Source organism: Asterias amurensis, chromosome 20 (assembly GCF_032118995.1).
Source record: "Asterias amurensis chromosome 20, ASM3211899v1".
In the NCBI taxonomy this organism is placed as follows: Eukaryota; Metazoa; Echinodermata; class Asteroidea; order Forcipulatida; family Asteriidae; genus Asterias; species Asterias amurensis.
The window spans coordinates 6,029,199-6,056,202 of NC_092667.1; the positions used below are offsets into that span (position 1 = coordinate 6,029,199).

At 37.4% G+C, this 27,004-nt stretch overlaps 1 protein-coding gene across 4 annotated transcripts; it reads left to right on the forward strand.

The window, feature by feature from the left end:
• Positions 1-954: 954 nt before the first annotated feature.
• LOC139952156 (patched domain-containing protein 3-like) lies at positions 955-26,721 on the forward strand. 4 transcript variants are annotated; one of them, XM_071951145.1, is made up of 6 exons: positions 955-1,068; positions 9,264-9,371; positions 16,972-18,341; positions 18,821-19,131; positions 19,527-20,910; positions 22,340-26,721. In XM_071951145.1, the coding sequence occupies exons 3-6, from the start codon at positions 17,327-17,329 to the stop codon at positions 22,366-22,368; spliced, it is 2,739 nt and encodes a 912-aa protein (XP_071807246.1). In that variant the 5' UTR covers positions 955-1,068; positions 9,264-9,371; positions 16,972-17,326; the 3' UTR covers positions 22,369-26,721. The 4 variants fall into 4 exon arrangements, with proteins under 4 accessions (XP_071807246.1, XP_071807243.1, XP_071807245.1 ...); XM_071951142.1 differs by having other exon boundaries at positions 19,527-26,721; XM_071951144.1 differs by lacking the exons at positions 955-1,068; positions 9,264-9,371 and adding an exon at positions 13,168-13,302 and having other exon boundaries at positions 19,527-26,721.
• Positions 26,722-27,004: the final 283 nt, after the last annotated feature.

Here is a 27,004-nt window from a genome sequence, read left to right on the forward strand (position 1 = left end):
TCCAAAGCACGGCAATAAAATCTCCCGCGCTCTACCAAGTATCCATTATGCCTAGTTTGCATCCTCATCAATTGCATCAGCTTTATAACTAAAAGGGATGATTGCATGATGATGACGTCACCTCGTCCGACTAAGTGTCCGTCACTGAGAAGGGATCATCAACGACTGTACGTGGAAGAAGCCATTGAAGAAGCTGTGATCATCTGAATAGAATGGGGGGATGGGGGAGGGGGGGGGGGGGGTAAACACCCACTCTATTCTTGTGCATCCGAATATTCCATATACATTTTACAACAATATTGTTGTTTAAAGTGTGTTTTGTAAAATGAGCTGCAGAAATGTATTGCACTCAAATTCCAGCTCTATATATAGATCGCAACGTGTAATGTTTTCCACCACAAGTTTAACCCCATTTTGATACCCTAGTCCATTAATCAATATATGCTATCTTTACTTTTGGTAACTTATGATTCTCACTTATGTTGTTTCCAACAATGCCTTGCATAACAAACATAGCTGTTTTCTATTGCATTGTTTTGGAAGTTTTGTTTTTTGACAATGACTTTTTGTGTGTGCATACCTAGATGTTATCTGATCCAAAAAGTTCAGATGGCATAATTTAGGACGTGCTGGGTCATTATTAAGCAATATCTAAAAACTAGAAGAAGTGTAATGTGATCCATAAAACAAAGGTATACCCCGCTGCTTGTGTGTGAGTCGTTGAATACAATCTCTCTTGGGGGTAGACTGTGACAAGTCTAAAATAACTCTATCCGGATGTTTATCTCATTGTGTTGCACGTGGCTGAAAGTTTGTCAACCCCCACTGCTGTGCAGTTTTGGCTTACGGAAAGTGACAAATCACGAGCCTTGTTATATTTGGCTCGTTCTGACGTAGAAGACTTTCACCAATGGCAAGCGTCGACACGTAATGTTCGGCGTTGTCCGACCGGCAAGTCAGCCGGCCAGCTGTTAAGAAGGTCAACAAACTTTCGTTGTCCGTCAGGAGTTCGCGGTAAAACCAGTTACACACCATCATTAGAAGTGGGGAGAAATGCTCTTAAAAGTGGTAAGTACTGAACAAAAAATGTATTTTATTGTTTCAAAAACTACATTTTGTAATTATCATTTAGGTGCAATATTCTATCGTGTAAAATGGTGCTTACCAAAGTATTTCTTGCTATCTGAGTAAAGCAAGACACAAAGGAAAGTGGGGGTTTTTGTCCGTGTGTTCGTGTGTGTGTAATCATGGTGTGTAATGAACACGCAACCTTTTTTTGCACCCTACTCACCGATTTAGCTGGAAAACACGTACAGTATTACCAGATTAATGGTCTAAAGTGATGGACCTCTGATCAATGGAGATAGATCTCTGACCGTGCTCAGAAGATAATTCCACTGCCAAACTTTGACTAATATTGTTAGTTTCTGTTGGTTGGTTTTTTATTGGTGTTGGTGGCGGTACGGGTGGGTACACGTTTTGTAAAGAGAGTGCAATGAATTGGTTTCCCAGAAAACTTTCTGTACCCCGCCAACACTCTTTCACTCATTCTCACAAAAAAGGAATATCTCATTTAGGTATAAACTGATAAAAGATACCTAGTACTACTAGATTATTTTATAACAATAGGAAAACCAAGTGACTCAGTTAGTTGGCTGTACCTGTCTAGCTAGCAGTAAAACCCAAGTGCATACGTTAAGTAGTAGTACTAGTAGTAGAGCTTTGTATCTGATATGTTTTATTTCAAAGAATCTGTTTGAACTTTCAAAGCTTTCAAATCGCCAAATTAAGTAAAGAAAGACTTTGTGGACATTAGTTATTCGCTATTCTCCTGAGAGTGTATTTCTCTTGGAAAACAGCTATACAAAAATCAATAAAAAAATAAGTAACACACAGTAACACTTAGTTTGTATCACTTATTTTCTATTCTTTAAAGATAAGTTATTCGCAAAAGAGGTGAGAAATAGAGGAGTTTATTTGATACTTCAAATTGCACCAATTGTATTATAATGTTAAATTTTGACAATACTTATCCACTTTCATCAAATAAAAAGAGCCAAAATCACATCCAGTTTAAAATGGGAGCCAACAGGGCCAGCACCATGTCATGACCTCCAGCTTTGAGGGGGGGGGGGGGGGTCTGTTAAAAAGTTGACATTAAAACCACTAAAAGTAGTCCCTGCAGTTTGTTTTGAGGTCAATTACTTACACAAATAAAGTTAATGGTTCAAGGATGGCCATAGTTTGATCTATATGTAATGGTCTTGTAATTCTATTGCAATTGTGAGTGATTGATGACCTATTGTTAATGTACAGTAGCCATGCCCCCCCCATTGAAATTATGGACTTTTGGCATTTGAAATTTAATGTCACATTTTATGCACTTTAATATGATACTTTTGATATTTTTCACAACAATGTTTCCATATTCAGACAATGTATTTGTTCTCATGCTAACAAGATAAATCATAATTAAAGATGCTGAAAAGGAGCTTGTTTAAGAAAATGGCTACCATACCAGAAACGCCCCTTAAGAAAAATGGTGGACCCCTGTTGTGCCCCCCTTAAATGTTACCTCAGTTTGACATTTATTTTACAAAACTGGGAACGCTTGTGTAATCTGTTGGGCAATAGTCAATTCCCATAAAACATTTTTTAAATACTTTTCCCAACAGGTAACCACCCCCCCTTTTAGCCTGACTCGTTCTCTAACCAAAATCTCTCCCCCTTTTGTCTCCTTGTTTAATTGTACTCCTTGCTTTTTGCTGTGTGCTCTGTGACTCTCTCTATCCATTCATTTCCACTTGATACCTGTCCCCTTTTATAGGCCGTTATACCTGTGTGTTGTGTTGTCATTAAGACTCTGCTAGGGTCAAAACATTAAATATTCATTTATTTGGTGAATGGTAGCATAATGGAGCATGAAGATTTATAAGCCTATTGCAATACAATGCAATGCCATCATCCTTGTCAAAGATTCTTGCATACTCCAAAAAAAGTCATTATTGTCCAGACCATTCAGACTACATCTTCTTATAGCATCATAATGTATACTCCAAAAAGCACCCAACAAAAGAGATTTCTGCCTACGCGGATTAGAGAAGTCTGTTCTGCAGACAGAATATCCAATAATCAATAGTGAGTGGGGTGTACAACTGTTCAAACAGTGAGTGCCACTGAATACTTAGAAAGTTGCATAAGTCATAAAGAAAGGATACAGCAAAACAGCATTGATAAACAATTGTTCAAATTTATGGAGCTATTATGCAACTTCTCAATGGATCATTTTTTTGGGGGGGGGGGGAGGGCAATTGAATGGCTTACTGCAGGGCTTCAAGACGCCCTGTAAATTGAGTTCACAATTCCATGGGACTAAGCTCGGAATTTCTTGGTATTATAGGAGTTAGCAGAGCCATGCAATTTTATGGGGCTCGTAAAACAAAATCTTGTCCGATTAAAGGAGACCTTTTGTTTTCCATTTTTTGTTTTTTTCCTCGGCCAACTACAACATTCGTTTTCAATGAATTGTAAACAGTTATCATTTGAGATGCCTACCCATCAACAGTGCACATGTTGACACTAACACAGAATGTTGTATAATCAAGTTCACAGTTCTACCTCCATGGTTCCATTTACATCTGGATTTGCTGTCATCTTTTAAAGTGAATGCCACATGCATTTGATGAAACGGTGGGAGGAATTTGTTTAAACTAATGTCATGGACACTACTTGCCATTTAAAATGAACAAACAAAATAGCGGTCAAATTTTTACAAGCCATGTATGGTATGCATGGCTCGAATTTAAGGGGGACATGTTGCTCAAAATATTTATTGGACCTCCAGAGTTGTCTGTGCAGGACCAGAATGTGAGAAAAAATTTGCAATTTTGAATTTGAAAAGCACAATTTTTCAACAATCCTAGAGTCATATTATCAGACTGAAAGTCAACATTTGAACACAAATGTATGGCCAGCGGACTTGTCTGGTCATGAGTTTACTGGCCAAATGCTAAAACCACTGGCCTAAGGCATGTGGTCCAGTGTATGCCAGCCAGCAATATGATATCATGAGGTGAATGCTAAGCCTGGGCGAATAATTTGAATATCCAGTTAATGGCGAATAGGTTTTCCTATCCGTAACCGCGAATGCCTTTTTTTTCTTAACCAGATATCCACAATGGGCACGAATACCTTTTTTATAAACTGGATAGTCCTGTAATTACAACCAAGTAAACGGATATTCTTTAATATCCGAATATCCGCGGACGTCGGGCAACAACTGATAGGAATGTTTTGTCTGAATCCTTATGAAACTTCTATTAAGACAGCATAAAACAGCGTAAATTAAGTATTTAACTATGCTCACCTCTGTGAAGCGTTAAAACAATGACATTTCTGACGTAATTTGTTCCAAGATTACGAAAGTTTTCCTTCACGTAGAGTCAATCCCGATCAAAAGTAAAAGCAAATCGCCATCTTTAAACTAGATCCGGTTATTTTTATGAATGAACCGAGTGACATTGTCTATAAATACTAATATCAATCTGCCCATAAGATCTCACTCACAAACAAACAGCGCCCTCTAGCGGCAAAACAAAAATATTTGTTTATTATTATTTTTTTTTAATAGCACCCTCTAGCTGCGAAAAAAACTATGCGAATATCCGGTTAATTTCAGATAGTTGGCCAGCGGTAACCGAATACCAAAAGTTCACTATTCGCCCAGCACTAAACTAGTGAATGCATCCACACATTACACAGTCAACCCTCCTACTTTCTGACCATTCAATCTCATCCACTAAGGTTTTGAATGATATGTCCGATGTTATACATGTATATGATATCACGAGGCAAATGCATCCACACAGTACACAGTGAACCCTCCTACTATCTGACCATTCAATCTCATCCACTAAGGTTTTGAATGATATGTCCGATGCTATACATGTATATGATATCACGAGGCAAATGCATCCACACAGTACACAGTCAACCCTCCTACTATCTGACCATTTAATCTCATCCATAGAGGTTTGATTTATTGTGTAATTCCAAACCTTGTTTTACCAAAGACGGCAAACATCTCCTTTAAGTGAAACTTGAAACACAACCCAATTATTACAGAATCTTTTGAGTTTGACAGCAGTTTGAGTCGGGCACTTGAAGTCAGTCAATATTTGAAGGAATCTCTGATACAACATAAGCTTTATCTAGGGTCCATTGTCCAATCTTATCAAATTGGTTTTGCTGACAATGGCACTGCAAACTTTGTGGCAAATGCGGTTTTCTTCGTTTTTTGATGGATTATTGTCTCTTGTAAACCACAAACACTTTTTTGATGTCCTTGTTTTCTAGACTGATTTGGAGTGCCTAGGTTTTTTAATGCCTAATGATGTCACACACTCAACAGCGACATGTCTGAAGTTGAGACCAGGGTCAAATTTCCTCTAAAGCTGTCAGTGTCAAACAGAAAATAATACTTGACAAACTTCTTTGCAAAGCAAAAATTGAGTGGGGCACCAGCCAAAACAATGTAAACTTCATGTAATTTTGGCTGGTAAACTGTACCTGCCAAGCAGTAGGCGTACTATTATGTGCGAAGCAAATTTTTTGCTTACAAGCTTGATTAATTTGGCCCTAGAAAAGGTTGAGTGGGAGACCAAGTTTTGACGTGAGGACTGAACTAACTTTTTTTCTCCGCCTATAATTTTAATGCACTTGTTACAATGGCGCATCTGGCCATAATGCTGTTTAAAGGTCAAGAACACCTGTCAGTATTCAATCCCCACTAGTTCAGCCGTCTTGTTTGTTTGTTTTTTTTCTACTGCTCAAAAACCACTGATTGTTCCTCAAATTTCAGCAAAAAATAAAATGTTGCCTGAATCTTTATATTTGGTGTGGCACTCCAGAGGGTGCAAGTTGTCTAGCCAGTGTAAGTTCTGTGAGTTATTGGATTTATGCTGTCAGTTCTTTTAATACTCGTAGGACCCATGCCGGAACTAGGACCCATGCCGGAACTAGGACCATATTGCTTTCTAATAATTGAGCTTCTAGCCTGATTGTGACTTGTGATTGCCTGAGTTTGTGACCTTTAAATGACCTCCTGTACTTTAATAGCTTGCTAGATCAGCAGGTTTTCATTTTAGGCTTGACGTGACGTGTGTGATTTTGTCTCATTTTGACCTTAAATTCAAATAATTCTGCATTCCCTATTACGCAAGACGATCTTTTTTTAACTTTGCAGTTAATCATCATTTTCTAATTTGCATTTGAACTGATAACAAATACCCCGCGTATGGATGGATCATCCAAAGTTCAGTATTGTTAAACAATACCGTCATGATCTAATATTGTGGTAGGCCTATACCCTTTGTTCGTAATATCAGTATTATGAGAAATATTACAAACAGAGCTTTTAAGATCCATAGTTCCACTTTTCACACAACACTGAAATTGAGATTCACAACAAAAATTACATTTCCTTCTCAGAGATACAGTGAAAGCAGAATTCATAGACCCTCATAACAAACAATTGATTTAATCAAGTTCAGTATTGTTAAACATTATAGTCATGATCTTACATTGTGGTAGGCCTACCCTTTGTTCGTAATATCAATATTATTTGAAATATCCCAAACAGCTAGAGCTCATTGAGTTACCTTTTGAAGAACCAATACTAGTTTCACTTTTCACAAAGTAAAAAACACTGAAATTGAAATTCAAAACAAAAATAACATTTCCGTCTTAGAGATACATTTAAAATTGAGGAAGTAGAATTCAAAGACCCCCATAACAAATAATACAGTCATGATCTAACATTGTGGTATGCCTGCCCTTTGTTCGTTATATCAATATTATTAGAAATATCCCAAACAGCTAGAGCTCTTGAGTCACCTTTGAGGATCCATAGTTTCACTTTTTACAAAGTTAAAAACACTGTAATTTAAATTCACAACAAAAATAACATTTCCGTCTCAGAGATACAGTAAAAATTGAGGAAGTAGAATTCAAAGACCCTTATAACAAACAATTGATTTAATCAAGTGAGGGTTGTAGTGACGCCATGGACATAAATCTCTTTGATATTTAATCAATTCTTCAAAACCACTTAATCTGTTGTTCTAACATTTCTTGGTACCGTTATATTCACAACAGGTTTTATGACTTAATACTTTTTGAAATCTTGATCCTGTGTACACATGCTGATAAGGTAATTGAAGGGTGAACCACAGAGAGAGGACGGTGAACCATGCTACCTGTAATAGACCACTTGAATAAACTGCATTAACCCTGGTCCAGTGGTCGGACCATTGAGGTAGAATGGTCAGACTATACAAGACTTGCAATCACAAGGTTGTGGGTTCGAATCCAACCAAGCTAACCTCTGAATTCACAATGACTTGAACAAGTATGGTCGTCTAGTTACTGAATCACAATTTCTTGATTGTAAAACTTGAAGCTAGAATTGTTATAACTAAAGGTGGACTATTGTTTTTATTTTAAACAGGATATGTTTTAAACTAAACTGATATTGTTCCAAGGTTCTCTCCTTGCATTCAGCTAGCCTGTCAGGGCTAAGTGGTCTTAAGTCCAGGCTTTGGTGTTACTAGCAGCAGAGTGTGGGTTCGAATTCCAGTCATGACACTTGTGCCCCTTCAACAAGGCAATTAAACATAACTGCCTCATAAAAGGTGGGGAAGGTATTGCATTCCGCTCTACCAGCCAGGCTCCTAGTGGATGATACCCTTGCCTACATCCTTACAGACTATGAAGGGGATAACCCTGTGTCAGCCCCATGAGTAGGTGGCTCCTAGTGGATGATACCCTTGCCTACATCCTTACAGACTATGAAGGGGGTAACCCTGTTTCAGCCCCATGAGTAGGTGGCTCCTAGTGGATGATACCCTTGCCTACATCCTTACAGACTGTAAAGGGGGGGGGGGGGGGGCAGGAGTAGATGGCAATGTGTCCATTGTGATTCTTGATTTGGTGGACAGTCCAAATCAGTCTCACCCTAGGTGGCCCCTTGGCCTTTTGATGTAAGGAGATATCTTAAAAATAAAATTAAGTGCACGAATCCTGTATGAACTTAATATTCAGTACGCTTTGGGACTAATAAAAATTATCGTTTATTCTTTCCTGTATTTATAATAGCTTAAAATTTTCATCTACTGAAACAACTGTCTTTAAATGCAACGGCTAGCGGCCATTTATTGTAATTGCTGCCATTAAACATTCTGCTGGGTGGATTTTACTGCTGCCAGCAAAAATTTTGCAAAATGGCCTGTCAATATCATAAAATTATAAATTGTTTATAATAATGGCCATGTAAAAATAATGTGGATTGCGCTCTTATAGTATCTCGTTATACTAATGTCATGCAGACCACTAGTATTTTGAATCATCTTTGGTTTAGCAGCATTCGGTGTTCAGTTAGGATTTTTTAACTCACTTCATAAAAGATCTTTTTAAAAGCTAATGTTTTATATCTGTGCTCACATTGGAGTGAATTTTTCTCAAGACCTCAAGGGACCTCTTAAAAAGTATTATTTTGTTTTCCCGTTGTACATTGTTTCTGTATAATGCAGTCTGTACCATAATACTAGTCAGAGGGTGTCTGGTGTCTTTTGGACACCTTATTAAAAAATTGAATACCCTGTTTTCAATTTGAACACCCTATTTTAAATTTGAACACTCCGTTTTAAATTCAGATACCCTGTTTTAAATTTAGATACCCTATTTTATCAAACAGTCTTAAATGTTTTCAGCAAATTTGGACACCCTTAAAATACCAAATCGTGGCTGAAACCTTGGTCTGTATGCTTTGTGGGGGAAAATATCTAGGGCTACATTAAAGCCACACCTTTCATTAGGAAACCAAGCAATTTCCACACAATAGGATGTGTAACACACACAAGCACGCTCCCATTTATACATATTTCATAGGAACTACCCATGAAAATTGCATTATCCAATAGCAACGATGCACGCTACGGCTGAACGAACGGGTTGAAGCCAGCAGACAAAGTTTGTTGAACCTCCTCTCTTTTCCTTGGATGCTGTTTCTGTTTCTGCGTTGGCCTGGAATTAATAGTAGACACAAAGCCAGCATGTACCAGTACAAGACTCACAACAAAAGCTGCGCCGTGTATTTTCATTCACAAGGCATCTAGAGGTATCAAGGCAGTCGTATCGGAAGATGCAAATATTTGGAGCGGGGTCAGTTTTAGTGATATTTCGTCTTGTTTTTCAATTTATTTAAGGCCGAGTGTAACACTTTCACAACATTTCGAGGAGTCTGATCTGAGTGCTACAGGACTACACTTCTTGGTTTTTTTTTGAGTTCTCGACGGTGAATTTGTCTGCTAAATGTGAGTAGCTTTCCTATTTTTCCCGCATCGTTGATCACGGTATTGTTACAAAATGGCAACCTTTTAACAATGGTATTGTTGTTGATGGCGGGTTTGTGGAGAAAAACAACCGAAATATTGCCGCCAATAAGAGTATGTTGTGGTTTTACTGCAATTTTATTTTTATTGTGTATTCCTAAAGATTATTCTTCCTGCGTATCGACATAACCGCTCTGGGTCCAATTGCATAGACATGCTTTTAAAAGCACGACAAATTTGGTCCACAAAAGGATCAAACAAAGTCACTTACTGGAAAAGTGTTACCAGCTTAAATGTCATGTTGTGTGCACAGTTTGTAACTGGTTCCTTGATTACTTTCGCTAAGCTGAATGTGTTTAAGCAGTATTGTCTGCTTTAACAGCTCTATCAAATTGGGCCCTAGACTTTCGGCAATTGCTACCACCTTTTGAAATAAAGTTTTCAAATGTTAGTTTGATCGTATATTATCTTCATTTATATAGGATTCAAACAATCAAATGGTTCCAAAAACCAAAATGAAAGAATAAAACATTTCCTTTACCTCTGAAATATCAGGTTTACTTAAACAGCAACTGGAGATGTGTATGAATTAAAAATTGAGTTTGGTGTAATAGTATGGAACTTAGCCAATATAAATAATTCCAACCATGTGTTTGCTTATTGCTATGTACATAGTGTTGAACGTGGCCAAGCAGTTAATCCCAGAACTGTGTGTGTATATTCGTGCAGCGTCCCGACGAAAGTTTGTTGGCCCCAAGATGTATCACGAGTTACATCCTGCTGAAGAATGAATAATTCATGAATAAATCATGCTATTTCCTAGATTTGAAGTTAGATTGACTGCATGTGGGAAACATTGTATCCTGTTTTGATGTAATGTTCCTTTTTTACGCAAGCTGCGTTACTTTTAGGTTAGTTTTTAAAATAGCGTCTTAATGTTTTTGGTACAGTATCAGGTCTTGAGTTTATGAAGGCTACCGAGGATGGCCTCTGATGCCCTTGTCTTGGCCTTTGTGCCCCTTCAAGAGTTTCCATAGACTTTAAGATCTTATAATTGAAGTACCCTTAGCAAAATTAAAACAGACTTTCCCTCTTTTAACGATGAAATTCCAGGCCTGCAGTATCGCTGATATTTTTATGCTGGTTTATACAGCAAATAAATATAAAAGGGAATAAATTTTATTACTTGCAAATAACCTCGCTGTATACATGTAAAAAAAATAACATGAGATGCTCTTTGGGTTCTGAAAAGGCAATTAATAATTGAGTAAATTATCATTACTTGCGGACTTTCAAGGCTGACTGTGCAAAAAATAATCTACTGGTATATGATTGGAATAAGTACCTATTCATTAATAATATTAAAAGCATTTCATACAGCTCAGTTGTTAAAGTGCAGGCCTGTGTTAATCCTGAGGTCGTTTTGTCAAATCCAACTTTTGGTCTTTTTAAAAATTAATCGGAGAAGAAGTAAGAGGACTCAGTTAATATCAACCAACTGCCTTGAATATAAAAAATTGGGGAAAAAACTGTGACTGTTTTTATTTTTTAAATTATTTATTTTGTACTGTAAAAACAACCTTCCCACTGAAACCCAACTGTGTGGGTTCTTCAGTGCTCCATATTTGGCACAATGTACCCCCCCTTAACACCAACTCGGCGGCGCGTTATCAACTAATCAGATTATAAAACGCTTTGTTTTAATCTCATCAATACGTTGAATTATTAAGCCGTTGTTAGAGAGCAGAGACAAAAGTTTGTTGGCCTCTAGGTCATGAATAATTCATGGGAGCTGTTTTATATTCAGACATCACACTGACGCACAGAGGAAAAAAATCCATTGTGTTGGGTTTTGGATTGCGTATTATCTTTGCGTCTGTTCTATTGTTTAATCCCAAATAAAACAATAGCAAATCAATTGTCATTATAACATTGTCACATATTTTGTAGTAGAAAGAATTGTGGTGAAACAAAAAATACTGGATATTGATTTTGTTGAACTGGGAACACATTGTGATCAGTTGCATATAATTGAAAGGTCACAAGGTCCTAGGTTTTCCATTGTATTTGACAGAGACTTATTTTTATTGAAAGTCAATTCATGCCTACATAAATAATACAAGTCATTGTTAAATATTGTGCCAGATGCTGCCACATTCATAAGTCCAATGTTTTCTTCTGTTGAGTTTGATTTATTACCTAAATATCTAATTAAACTCCCACCCACTCAGCCTCGTTTGGAGTGGCTTGCATTAAAACAATTATAATAGAAAGGTATGGAATTATTCTGATAAAACTCGATCATTATTTACAGTAGCTGTATTTTGTCTAATATTCTTGATTGGTCAACAATTGCTGAATTTGGTCAAGAATACCTTGCAAGATTTAATTGTGCAGTTTATCAGCCAAGAGTAATTTTATTACGGCGGATAAATTATTTCCAATTGTAAAGTGTTTTGCTAGAGTACCATCTACACATTAATGCATGTTCTTTGTTCCGTCACTACTAATAATAAATTGCGCACGGCACACAGTCACATTGCTTACTACGTGGCTACGTCAATGTGCAGGGTGAAAAGTTTGTTGAACCCATCACTTGCAGTTTGCATATTCATGAGCATACTTGTTTATTCATGACCTTTACTGGTCTAAGAATGGATCCTGAAACAAGTCCAAGGGAAAACCTGAAGGAAACACTATAGTCATTTATTTGAAAGAGTAGAATCAAATTACACATCAGATATTCCTGTAGTCAATTCTTAAGCCTTAAGTTACTATATTCACTGTTGACTCCTGATCCATATTTTGTTTCCCTTATTTTTGCTTCTCGGTTACATCTTTGTAAGAGCGCTATATATAAATGCTTTTTGTATTGCATCATTGTAGTGTATTGTAATTCCTCCTGCGCCACTATACCAAAATATCAGTGAAAGTTTGTTGACCCAGGCCCCCTCCCTTAGTGTGAATAAAAAATTGAAGGGGGGGGGGGGCGCTCTGTAGTCTGGCTGATTCATGGGACTTTATTTCCTCTTAGAGTCAAGTCATCCTACCTCCATGGTCATACCTACTGCAGATCTGGAAACTACCATGGCCTTTGCAATAGCATAGTGAAAGTTTGTCGAACCATGATGTAAAGGGGGCGGAGTTATGGAGAGTAGGGCCTTGAGAGATTTCCATTGTGTGGTGATCATGCTCTGTGTGTGAATGTCACTGTGAAAGTTTGTTGACCAGAGGGAAAGTCATGCATATTCATGAGATTGTCTGCTGACTTTCTCTGCATGGATCCAGATGGGAAAGTTTGTTGACTGTGGGGAAACTGATGCATATTCATGGGTCAGCGAATGGGTGGCCTGCATTGGCTAGCGGTCTCTAGGGAAACTGATGCATATTCATAATGTTCTCTGAATGGGTGGCCTGCATTGGCTGGAGTGATCTACTGGGAAACTGATGCATATTCATAATTGCTTGTTCGCTCTGTTGGTTGGAGCATGTTGGAAAGAAAGTAATGCATCTCTGAGTAGGTCAAGATGGGAAAGTTTATTGACTGGTGTGAAAGTAATGTATATTCATGAGGTCTTTTAACCTGTGGTCTGTAATTGGCTGATGCTCTGTGGGTCAGGATGTGAAAGTTTGTTGACTGGCTGGGGAAATGATGCATAATGTAAAGGGCTGCTCGAATAAATTACCTCTTCATCACAGTCTGGATACAACTCAAGTCAGGATGAGCTGGTGTGATCACAGAGTGACTTGTGTTTTTTATAGGAGCCAGTTGGATGGAAGGCTGTAGGCGAGAGTAGTAGTTGTGAGAGGGTTTGTTGACAGTTAGATCATACATTATTCATGAGAAGTCTTCCCTAATTGGCTGATCTCCAGATGTCTTTAATAAAAAGTGGGATGGTGGGATGCGATACAGGTATGTGTATTATTTGTTCGCAGTGTGCGCTTTGGTCCTTTTGGTGCAACGGTTGCTCGGCGCAAGCGCAAGTTTTACTGTCAATGCGGTGATGAGGAATAGTTGGTGGGAGATCTAAACGTTCAAGGCATTCATAAGAAAGTTTGTTGCCCTGGTGGGAGTTCAAAGCGCATGATTTATTCTGGTCGGTGATGAAGATGAATTGATGAGTTGATGAGGAAATACGAATGAACATTTGAGGCTTTCGTGAGAAAGTTTATTGGTTTGCCCAGGGAGTATTAAGGCAAAGCGCATGTTTCATTCTTGTTAGTGATTTAAGATGAATTGATGAATTGATGAGGAAATACAAATGAACAAAGGCTTTTATGAGAAAGTATGTTTCGTGACTTATATGGCGCCACATACTAAAAACAAAATAACAGAGCGAAGACGGTTTTAAATGCTTGGCTTTATTTTTGTGACCGTCTATCACGAGGCTGAGCATTTAAATTTTTTGATTTTATTTTTGTTAACTAGCCCCAAACAATTTATCAAGTTATTTCCAAGACCAAATGTCATGCCTGATGTAGGCAAATATATAAGTAAATTAATTAGCAAATAAATAATTTTTTTAATAAATTCCAAACAAACAAACCATACACTATTTTGGGTGTAAAATTTGTTGCCAACAATTCAAGAAAATATGGTAAATCTTGACCTGCTTGTTTCCAGATAAATAGGAACAGAACTCACTATTATTTGTTCATAAAAAGTTCCAGGATAATAAAATTAAAAAAATTGTTTCACTCCATACCACATCCTGGAAATCAGTCATTTATAATTGTGTCATCCATGGTTGACTCGAAAAGTTTGTTGGCCTGGCCTCGGCAATGGAAAATGAAAGGGAAGTAGCCACAGAGGTTAACTAAAAGTGCGTGTAGACCTAAGGATGTTCATTCTGTAGTTGAACTGCCTACGTAAGCATCGATTGTTGATTTTGCTTGAAAGTTGTATGTGTAGCAAGTTACGATATCGATTGGGACAAAAGCATTTGATTTCTGCGTTGGATTGATAAAAAAAGTCAAGTAGCACATGGATTCTCAGGTTAGTTGATTAACTCTTTCAGTGCCAAAGCTTTTTTTTATTCTAAGTTCAAAAAAAAATTGTGAAAAAAGAAAATGTTTCTCACCAAACGAATCGTATCTTGCTGATTTGTGTTGTCTTGGTACATCCCAAAGTCAATACTGTATAATGTATTTCGTGAGTGAGAATGCCCTCTCTAGATAGGGTCGTGATTGATTTATTTCAAAATCCGGGAATCGTTTCTCAAAATGTTTATTCATTAACAACAGCTGCAGTGCTACTAAATAAGGATTTATGGCCATTCATTTTCTGAGTAAATACCAATTAGGCATACTTGAAATAATTAACAGCTCTTGTTTGTTGTTTTCGCAAGGCTTGTAAAACAGGATGTGGAATGGTTGTTAAAAACGTGGAGGGAAAAAACCATCACGAACTGTAGTTTCTTTTTAGGTCACCACTATCAGAACAAAGGAAAGTTTGTTGACTGCAACTCGACACCCAAAAGTCAAACTTAGAGATGCATTAATGGTTTCGGCTCATAATATATTTTTTTTCTTGTTTCCTTTAGCTACAATACATAATAGAGGAAAAGTTTTTTTGTTATGTGTCCCCCATAACGTTCTATAAAGTTATTTGTAAAGATCCATTTAAAATTGAGACGGGGAAAAGCTGCAGGCGGCATTTGTGATTGACTAAACCTTTACAATTCTATTCAGTCAGGTACTTCATGAACGTTGCTTATTGTTCAGTCCAGACACAATATATTGATACTCCTTAGTAATCACTTTTTCTGCACGAGTTAGAAAGTCATTCGACCGTTTTGACCTGCCTATGCTTCTTTTACTCTGAAAAAAACACCTCGTTCTCTAAAACTACTTCATTCATAGGATGTTTCAGCCTGCCTCGTTTTTGAAAGGGCACCTTGGTAAAGTGCACCCTTTGATCATAGCTTTGATGAAGTTGTAAATTGCTACTAAAGCATTTGAAGGGCACCAAGGCAATGACCAGGGGCATGGATAGAATCGCCTTTATTGCCTCAGTGAGAAATATCAGGCCTGGGTTTTCTCTCTAAAACTACATTCAAATGGGGTTGTTTCTAACAATGTCTTATGATATCAACAGCTCCCCAAGGCTCTTTACCAAGGAAGTTTTCATAGTCAATATTTTTTTTTTAAAGTAATTTACAAAGGAAGACTATACCTTCCCTTTAATCACATAGCCTGGTGAGTTGAAGCCTTGGTTCTGAAACTGCCCGATTCCTTTTTTCATTGTTTGCCACATTTTCAGTTTCGACGAACTTTCAAAGTTGAAGTAGTGTTTGAATTGATTGTTTACAGGTTATTTTAATAGTGCCAGCATTTTAACACGATTGTTTGGCACAAGTTCAGATAGCCATCGGGTATTAAAATTGCCCTTTGTGAACTTTTCTGTTAAATATTTTTTAGATTACCCGCATATTGATGCCTTTGTCTCATCATTGTTATGATCTCTTTTATTGCAAATTTTTGGACGATTTTTATTCATTTTAAAAAACCAACGATGTGTATCCCTTTTTGATTTGTTCTTTTGTTTCGGATGATGAATCATTTCTAGCTCTTTGTTTGAAATTCATGTATGACTGGTAGATTGTTTTGTGTCAGTTGGAGCAAAGGACAAACATTTGTTTTTTCTTTTTTCAATTTGATAATGGCAGGATGTGTGTAATAGCACACCTCTGATGTTGAAATTTGGGAGCAGTTAAATGGATTGACTTCTCACTGCTAAATGCTGAAAGTTTGCGGGGGGGGGGGGGATGGTTAAAGGGGCATGATGCCTCTGGACTGAGTGTTTTGGGCTGCCTAAAGCATTGTTAAACAAATAATATGGATATGGTAGGAAATAGTGTGCAATGACCAGGGGTCGATTTCACAAAGAGTTAGGACTAGTCCTAAGAGATAAAAGCGTACAGTTAGTCCTAAGTTAGGACAAGTAACTCTCCCTAACTCAAGACAAGACTAGTCCTAACTCTTTGTGAAATCCACCCCAGGGGGCATTCCGTGAAGTATCAGGCTTGCCTTTTTCTGGTAAGCATAATGTTGTTATGCTTAGCCACTTTTTGTGCTAAGCAGCAACTCTATGAAATTTGCCCCTGTAGTAGTGCAGTGAAACAATCAAACCATACGTGTAGTTTAGATGGGATTATGATCAGTCTGTCTCTGTATTTAACTTTTGGTTTTACCATTGAGGAAGGATTATGGTTTTACTGACACATAAATCATTCAGCAGCTGCCTTGAGATTGACCTTAACTCAAAGGTCCTTCATCTATCTAGAAGACTTTATGCTACCCTAGGGCGGGAGTGGGGCATGATGAGTCAAGTTGACAGTTTGTTAAGCCTCTGAAATGTTACTCTCTTCAGGTTTCCTTTTTGCTCTTATTTATGATTGCTTGTTTGTTTTTTGTTTTTGTTTTTTAGATAATAGCATTGATTCATTTTTTATTTCAAAAGTTACCCTTTAATGTTTGATGAAATGCTTGGTCATCATTTCAATAATACATCGTTCGTTGCTTGTTTTACAATGCTAATAATTTTGTTCTTTCTTTCTCAATCTTTGTTTGGTCTCTACAGATTGGAGCTAGCATTTTCAAGGAAAGACACTTTAATCAAGAAGATCATACTTTTGTTTAATGCTACTGGAAAAAAAACTTGGCAGCAACTTTCAATTGAAGGTTAAACCACCACCTACAGCTGGCAAAATAAACTCCGAGAACAAAGTCCCCCAAGGTCGTTGGTTGACTTTCCACCTATCGCATTTCAAGTCAGGATTTCCTTCCTGAATCAACCTGGTGTTTTATTGATCATGATATTAACTTCAAGCTAACATAATTATTGTAGAGGTGTTGCATTGCTTTGCATTAGGCAATCCACGACACGTCTAAGTCCATAGATTTCTTGAGGTGAATGTTTACGGAAAACCTACAAAATGGCTCAGTATAGTTGTGTGAATCACGTTATCAGTAGAGCATTCTACAAGTATGGGAAGCTGATCGCAAGGCACCCTCTCTTGTTTTTGATCAGTCCCTGTATCATTATGATTCTACTCTGCATCGGAATCAGCCAAATTGAAATCAACGGAGATGTGGAGTATCTCTTTACGCCGGAAGATTGCAAAGCGCGACAAGACGGTGAGTTCACGCAAGAACATTTCCTTCTCGGGACAGAGGGCGGGAACTTTCTACCGAACCGAGAGCTCATAATGTTCAATCGAAGAGGTCGGATAATTGTAACAGCAATGGACGGCGGCTCCGCTCTCCGCCAGGACATTATAGAAGAGCTGATGAGACTTGATGAAAGAGTGCGGACATTCACTGTCGATTTTAACGACACGGAAACCAGCTACAATCAGATTTGCCAGAAATGGATGGGAGAGTGTGTCGATAATCAGCTACTTCTCTTTTACCGCGGTCGAGTCAGTGAATTCTCAAACATCACGGTTACGTACCCACAAGCCGACCTGCCACTTATGTTTGGTCAAAGCATTCCACTCATGATCGGTCCAAACTTCGGAGGCGTTAAACTGAAAGATTCGAATGTAGTAGAAAGCGTCTTTGCCATTCGTCTGTTCTACGCCCTTGGACTCCCAATCGAGGAGGATCATCTTGCATTTGCTTGGGAGGAGGAATTCATTCAGGTGATGCAAGACTTCCAGAATGAGACTTCCCTGTTGAAGATTGCTGCCAGCCACTCGGAGACCCTATCGACGGAGGTTAACGAGGCATCATTTCGGGTCATACCACGTTTCATCTCCACATTCTGTATGTTGATTATTTTTGCCGTCTGTTCGTGTATCATGAGGGACTGGGTGCAGAGTAAGCCATGGCTAGGTCTGATCGGTGTAGTCAACGCGGCCTTTAGCATCGTCTCTGCCATCGGGTTCCTTAGCCTTGTTGGGATGCCCTACAACGAGATGGTGTCCCTCATGCCATTCTTAATTCTTGGTAAGTAATATTGTGGTATTTAATCTTTGCTCAGAGAAAGGAGTTTTTGCTCGCTCAAACATTCATGCTCAATGCTAAGACAGTGAATGAAATGATTGCTGAAGTATTTAATCCCCAGGGTGTTGCACTCTTTCGATGACCTTTAATATTTATAGGAACAATTTGTCAAGAAAGATACGACAGTAGGAATGGTTCAACTGAATACAATGAAACCAAAAGCAAATAGACACAGTACCTACAGATTAATGTCCCATCTGAAGAACAACACAATTATGGTAAAGTATCTTGCTCAAAGACATAAGTGCCACAACGGTGAGTCAAACACACTCTGCTGATCAGAAACACCTGAGCTTAAGTCCCATGGTCTTCACCACTTACCTAGGATATATTTCTAGAGCCCACGGCTTCCCAACTTGTTGGTTGTGTATACATGTAGACACATTAAAATGTATCTTTTTCTACCTGTTTGTTTTGTCTAGGTGTTGGGGTTGACAATATGTTTATCATGATAGCAGCATGGCGACAGCTCAGTCTCTTTCTCTCTGTAGAGGAGCGTATGGGACGTACCTTCTCGGAGGCTGCTGTCTCTATCACAATCACAAACGTCACAACGGTCTTGGCATTCATCATCGGAGCTAGCTCCCCTCTGCCGGGGGTCAGAACCTTCTGCATCTACGCTGGCATCGCGATGTTCTTTGTCTATTTCTACCAGATGACGTTCTTCGGAGCCTCAATGGCTTTGGTTGGCCAGCGAGAAGCCAACAATCTCCACTGCTACACATGCAAGAAGGTAACATCCAGAAATTTGATTCTGAAAAATTGGCATTTAGGGCGCAAAAAATTACTTTCTAAGATTTTCTTCAGAGTAGCATTTTACTTAATCTTTATCGGGTTGAAGTTTGGAGTTCTGAATAGGTTTATGATTGATAAACGCACTAAAACCAGAATTGCACTTTAGCCTGGGTGGTTAATTCCCTGAAAGAAGTTAATATCTGAAAACTTACTTCAGTTGTTATGTGTCTTTTCTGAAGCATTTTACTTAAATCTATATCAGATTGAAATATGGAGTTCTGAACAGGTTTCATATTGATAAACTCACTAAAACCAGAATTGTTCATTTACCTGCGTAGTTTAATTATGACGTTTATATCAAAATAAAATGATTTCTTTTGTTCTGACTATCAGGTTTTACCTCGAGAGGAATCGCCCAACAAGTTCTACATGATCTTCTGCTCTGGTGGAATCTCAAGAACCAAACATAAGGGCTCTGTAATCGACCTGGAACATCGCATCATGAAGTTCTTTCGTCTGTACTACGCTCCTTTCATCACAAAGCGTTGGGTCAAGACAATTGTTCTTATACTCTACATTCTTTATCTCAGCGGTGCTCTCTATGGCTGCTCACAAATCAAGCAAGGGCTTGCCTTGAAAAACCTGGCCATGGACAACTCTCCTGCCTTTGAATTCTACGATTTGGAAGATGTGCATTTCCGTGATGTTGGGCCGGCAATCAGCGTGGTCTTCAAGGATGAGGTGAAGTACTGGGACCAGGAGGTGCAGGAGAAGATTGAGAACATGACCCACGAATTGGAACTGAACGACCATGCATTCGGGGAGGAGCTGACGCAGTCTTGGTTAAGAGACTTCTGCAAGTACTGGCAGGCCTTTCTGTTGTACAGACCTGACGAGAACGTCAAACCAGGGAAGGATGGATTCATGTATGTCTTAACGGAGCATTTTCTGAAGGATCCACGCTATTTGATGTATCAGTTGGATATTGTGATCAGTGAGGATGACACCGCCGGGGTAAACCGCAGCATTAAACAGTCACGGGTAATGTTACAGACGAAGAATCTACATACACTGACGGATGAGACGGAGACCATGTTGAGCTTAAGGGAGACTGTTGAGGCTTCTCCCTTTGATGTGATCGTCTACCATCCAGCGTTTGTTCTCTATGAGAGCTACGTGGGTATCATCCCTAGCCTTCTGCAAACCCTAGGGATCGCATTGGCGTGCATGTTCCTGGTAGCTGTTATCATGATACCGCATCCAGTCTGCGCCGTTTGGGTCTCGCTCTGCGTTATCTCAATCGATGTCGCGGTTTTGGGCTACATGGCCCTCTGGGGAGTCAACATTGATCCAATCTCAATGGTAAACATAATCCTCTGCATAGGTTTCAGCGTTGACTTCTCTGCGCACATCACATACGCATTTGTCGTCGCCCCAAAAGAAAACTCTGATGATCGCGCAAAGTACGCCCTTCACGCCTTAGGGATGGCGATCCTTCAGGGTGCGCTATCATCAATCATCGCTATCTCTGCGCTATCGACAGCCCCCATTTATATCTTCCGGATTTTTTTCAAGACACTATTTCTTGTGATGGTGTTTGGGGCGATGCACGGACTGGTCATCCTCCCCGTCGTTTTAACTTTTATGGGGAGGTGTATGCCTCACCAAGTTCCCAGGGAACATGAAGATGAGAAAGAGAAACTGCCGGAGGAGGGTCACCAACCCGCTGTCGCGGCCGCTTCTAGTTTATTGACCATTCCACTCAAGACAATGCCTGGTGAGCATGAAACAATTGTTGATCTCCGTGTTACAACAGTATAGCATTGGATTTAACTTGTCCTTCTTTCAGTGGTTCTCTGAAATGGCCGTTACCTCTCTCATTGTACATGTGCAGTATTTTTGTATTGGAACCAGTTGTTATTTTGTAAATATCCTAGCATGGTGTCTTGATTTAAATGTTACTATTATTTCAATGATTCCATTCTGTGGTGGTGCTAAAAATTTCATTTATTGCATGTGTGTTGTTAAATCAACCCAATTATTATTTTTTTTTTGTGAATCCCTCTACCTTCTTTCCTTATGTAAACCTTGTGCTTTAATGTGTTTTATTTCTAAAACAAGTTCCGGTTTTATTCGGCACAACATAATTTCAAACTGTTCTTCAAAAATGGCACATTAGTAAGACCAGAAGAACCAGCAGTTAAATTTAATTGCAGTGGTATTTGTAACACCTCTATTTATACATGATTAAAACGATTGAATGGTTTAAAACACCAAAGGGATTTGTTTGAAATACCAAAAGTTTACGTTTAAAACGCTAACGGTATTTGAAACTTTAAAACAGGTAACCTTTTGACATTTTACATTTAGTTTCATGCCAAGGAAACTGTTTTAGAAACCATGTTTTTCGCGTGCTTTTATTTGACCCTTTTGCCACAATGTGCTTATATTTGATTTCATGTTTGAACTGATTGTTTTATGATTTTAAAGTTGTTTCTGCATCAAGTAAGTTGTTTTATTTTAAAGGGCTGAAGTTTACGTTTTATTTTAAGCATGCAATTTTCTGCATGATCATATGTTGTAAAGAATATGTGTGTTGGTCTAAACATATTATTTTACCATTAATTGCAATTAGTGATTGTTTAGCTTCCTAGTTGTAATGGCATCATTTTCAAAAAATTGTTTGAGAGCGTTGGCATTCATTGCGTGACTTTTTATTTGATGGGTGATTTCCATCGGGGAAATCTTGTCTTCATGAGCTGTTTTTGTCGAAACAAACAAATGGAAGAATGATTAAACCTGTTGTTGCAATGTTGGACACTCAAGTACAATTCAAAGCTGTGTTTTTAAATGTAAATTGGAGCACTTATCTAAAACTGAGTTTCCAGATGTTTGATTTGCATTCAATTCAGAAGACAAACCTGACTGGCTGGTTTGATTCATTTAACTCAAAAACAAGATTAGAACATTTATCACTTTCATGATGATTGTGCAATCCACACAAAGAGTTGAAGAGTTTTCTTTTTGTTTGTTCCATATGGTCCCTCCACAGCTCAAAACCCCTCCTGCATGTTGATTTATTTCTGGCAAAAGTTTTTGGTGGCATGGCTTTGAAAATATTGATTTGAATTACCAAAGATAGCAGACAAGAAATTAATGATCTCTTTTTTTCTTCTTTTCTTATTTTCTCTCCATGCTTACCGTAGCAGTAGCTGCTCAACCTGTCATTGCATAGGATAAGTTTTAAAGATAGTTTGGATTATTTTGCCGTCTCAGTGATACAACTTTAGTATTTGCACAATATTCGTAAAGATGAAATGGTCATCAAATAAAAGATGCTAGAAATGGGGGGGGGGGAAATCAACAAATCAATGTTTTACTTATAAAAATGAATGCTTGTTTTTGCCAAACACATACTCTGAAGACCACTCTTGATCAATAAACTCCATTAACCAAGAGCTCCATCATATGCAAAAGCAATTTTATGAAACCCATACAAATTATCAAATGACCTTAAATAGTTCTGAGCAGACGATTTTAAAGAAAACTTGAAAGGCCCCACCTTTTAATTTGAGGTTGAATTAAGGACAATAATAAATAAAAAAATATGTTTAATAGCAATGTCAAATCCAAAGGTGGATGGAAGATTAACATGAGTTAATTGTCAATAACAATTTTCAAGAAACAATTGTGGGTGGTTCTAAATAAATAAATTGAGTCCACTGTCCATAAAAGGGTTTGTGCCTGTCCAATATCCAAGAATCATTTGCTTACACTATACAACCCCACTTAAGCAACATTCATTACTAAAGGGTCTGGGTACTGTTTGTTGATGCACCTTAAAGGGTTACACTTTCTCAACTTTTATTAAAGCACATTGTGTTTCATTGTTGGTTTAAAACATAGAATATACAATCATCATATTTGCAGAAACATTTTCTCAAATCTGCTTTTTTTAATATATGCAAAATTGTCACTTAATGGTATAATGTGTGTATAGCTGTCACAAGGTTACGGAAAAGCCCTTTGCCGATTTGATAACATTTTTGTGGTCATTTTATTGTCACAAGAGTTTGTTGATCATTGTGCAAGAGCACGTCCAGACAAAACTATTTTAGAAACTTTGACATTGGGAAGTGCTTGGTCAGGTCTTTTGAATTCGATATCATAAAAGTTCCAAAGTCTGTTAGTTTTTCTGGGTGACCAACATTTGGCCATGATGGAACTAAAACTTGTTGGCTGTCTTTTGATGATAGGGGCATGACTGTGGGAAGGTGTTTTAATTAAGACCTATCTAGACCATTGTCATGCTGCGGCCATCTTGGTCATGTTCCTTGTATTCAATACCTAATGCATAATAATATTCATTGTACACAGAAAGGAACCAGACTATCTTTACTTCCATGCTCAATTTGTTTACATTTATTTGAATTGGAGAAAAATCAAGATGGCCGCACCATGATAAAGGTCTGTTGTTTGACACAATGTCTTTGATTTGTCTTATGAATAATAGCTTTAGTTGCATCTAGTGTTGTTCAATGAGCAGTATCCGTTTGAATTTAAACTGGGAAAATATAATATATGATATGAGGTTTTGAATGTGCTGAACCAGGAGTCAATTGCTCAAGCACAACACCACTCACTTCATACCAGTAAAGTGGTTCTGATTAAGTTTGTTCTCTGAAGGGTGTTTGTATGTATCCTTGTTGTATGTTGCGCTCTTTCAAAACTACAAAATTTAAGGTATTGCGAATTGTGAACTTAAAATGTGCAGAAACCACAAAATCATTTTGACATTGCGGCAGGGTTGGGAGATTCTTTCATTTCAAAGTCCGCACTCGATCAGCTGTTACCGCGGGGGTGTTGTTTGCGGTTTTTCGTCCAGGTATACCAGCCAACCGATAAAGGGGATGCCCTGATAAAATATAGAGAGCTATTGTTTGGAGATAAGTCTTATTGACTTAAATATTATCCTTAAAGGAAGTGTAGCTATGCTGGTAAATCGAAAAGTATGTGCAATGCAAGCATACTTTCTGCATCACAAACATTTGTTTCACGAATATAAATGTTGTGTCAGACGAGGCAAATTACAGGCAATAAGTTCCTGGCAATCCTAAATATGAAATATCATTTCTATGTCAGTTTTCTCATCATTCTCCTATGGGATGGTGTGTTACAGTTAGACAAATGTCTCTTATGCATACAGTGCAGTCGGTTGCCTCAAAGTTGCATGTAACAATTGCCCTGTGTGACATATGGCCTCAAGAAGATAACCCAGAATATTGTTTGGATAGCTGTTTTCATTACAGCAAGGAATAAACTTCCATTTGGGACGATGAGAAAAACAAGACAAGTGAACAAATCGATTAGTAATAATTATTGAAAGATACAAATGAGTTATTGTTGGACTTTATCCCTCCTTAGATTTCCACACAAACAATTAGCAAGATTCATTCTTTGTGCTTGGCATTCGAAAAAAATATTTTAGGTTTTTGTTTTGGCTGTGACACATCAAGTTGTAGGTTCCTATTGTCTAAATTTAGCTGATGCAACAGTGTTAATTGTAGGCATTTCAACTCTGACTGACTCTTTCTTTGATTTGGGGTTAAACGAAGAAAGAGTCGGTCAGTTTCCCTGTGGTTTATTACTTGATCGTAAATATTTTATTCAAACCATTAAATATTACTAGTACAACTTTCTTTTTAACAACTGACCAAACATTTTGGTAAAAATCTCAGATGACTATTATTCTCTAGTACAGAAGGTAAACCAGGGTACAATTATAAGAATTTGAAAATGACCAATCAAATTATCTGTTTCAAAGCTCTATATTGTCTTGTGACCAATAGAAAACCTCAATGCAAAGCTTGAGATTGGATGTACTTTCCTATAATGTATTATGAATATTTTGGTTTATGATAAATCAAACATGAACTTTGTGTGTTATATAAATCCATATTTATTAATTTACCAAATTAATATATATTGTTCTTTTGTAATGCAGAGCATATAAGATAAAGAAAGTTATTGTAAAGTAATAATTTTTAGATCTCTATGTGCCTATACCTAAAGTAAGTTTAAACCTTGTCGTTTTGCTGGATTGATGTGGCAGGCTTTTGGATATTGATATAGTATTAAACGTACATCATGTGAAATGGAAACGGTATTTATCAAAACCACCCAAGCTAGGGATTATTTTTTGAAAATATTGACAAGATAACAGAAAAAAAACAAATGTTGCCGATTATGTTGGGATTGTTTTTCTCTCGGTTTTAAAGATTGTTTTGAAAACTGCATCTTTTGGAAAGGAGCTAGGATGTTATTCTGAAAAACTAGATTGGTTCAAAATTGACTAGTTGCTGTGTTGAATGTGCCTTTTTTAAAGTGATAAATCACATCATGCTAATACAAGAGAGAAAATAAAAAAAAAATAACTTACCTGGTCTACTTTTTGGGACAACATAACTATCAAACAATTTAACAACAATAATTGGAATGTGAAGTTCTTGGCAGCAGTTCAATTCACATTTTTTTTTTTTTTGGGGGGGGGGGGTGAATACCTACTAGGCTTTATAGTTTGCACTTGGTTTTACCTGTCAGAATCGCTTTAATTAAACAGTCTTTCACCTTAGTGATTTGTAGAGGCATTCTTTTGCACTGATATGGTTAAATGCAATAACCAATTGTATCAGTTAAAAGAAGTAAAAGAAGGAGAGATAAAAAAAAGATATATTTTTCAAGTAAATCTTAATCAGTAAGTCTTAGTCAAATTAAGCAGCTTTGTTTATTGTTATAAATGCAGTTTATTTAATAATGTATTAGAGAGATTGTTAAGCGACGAATCAATGCAAGCAATGTATACTGTATTTAGGTGGTAACGCAGTAAGATCTGGTGTAGTTTTGAAAATGATAAATATAATGTAATGAAATAATGGGTTTAATGTTAAACCATAGATTTGCACTGCACTGTTAAATTTTGCACTGTAGTAAGTTCTCAATAGACCTTATCTTAACTGGCAATGTGGGTTTTGGTTTTGACCAGTCAAGCAATAATGTCTGCGGGCCTTGTTTAATTGTGGAACTCACTTATTAACTTTGTCAAGAAGCTGTAACCAGTAATGTCTTAAAATGCTAATGAGATGAGAAAAAGTACTAATTGTCATTTATAAATGGCTTTACTCAACAAAACGCCAGAAATCTATACCATAATTAATGAAACCTCTGAAACTAACCTCATTGAATCAATGGGCCAACTTAGGCAAGAAACAGAAAATAAAATAAAATACTTAGTTTAGTAAAAATGAACACTTGACTGTGATTGGTTAAATTACAGAAAACTCCTTTCATAGTTCAGAATAATGTTGTACAGTGTATTATATCATATTTTATAAAAAGTTTAAACAAAATTATAAAGAAATGTAATTTCTTTTCCAGACAAACCCTATGGTAACTATATAGTAAATACATTTATCATGAGATTTGTACATTTTTGACTTCGCAACTTTATCTTCATTCTTAGGATTGTAGATGGTGGTCAGTTGTTTATTGCGTTCAGTATAAAGTCATAATTAATAAAAAAGTCATTGGATAAAGTAGAAAAGAATACTATTCGTGTTTCTTGTTGATTTTGTTGTTTTGTTTTAACTTTATTTATCTAAAGCCTTTGGCTTTGAGAAAGAATATATGTGACTGCGCTGATTGGACTGGAAGATAAACAATATTATTAAATTTCTGTACATATAAAATAATACTGTTTACATGTTTCCTCAGGCTTGCAAGGCTGCAATGACTAACTTTACTTATGAGGCTTCCTTTTTTTCATTACCAGAAGTAACATGATAACCACTTGAATCCCCCCCCGAAAGACAGGA

Bases quoted from the DNA above. Each gene is read 5' to 3' on its own strand.
- LOC139952156 (XM_071951142.1), top strand. From the start codon at position 17,327: ATGGCTCAGTATAGTTGTGTGAATCACGTTATCAGTAGAGCATTCTAC. The intron at 18,342-18,820 runs GTAAGTAATATT...TGTTTTGTCTAG, and splicing joins CATGCCATTCTTAATTCTTG to GTGTTGGGGTTGACAATATG. The intron at 19,132-19,526 runs GTAACATCCAGA...TCTGACTATCAG, and splicing joins ACTGCTACACATGCAAGAAG to GTTTTACCTCGAGAGGAATC.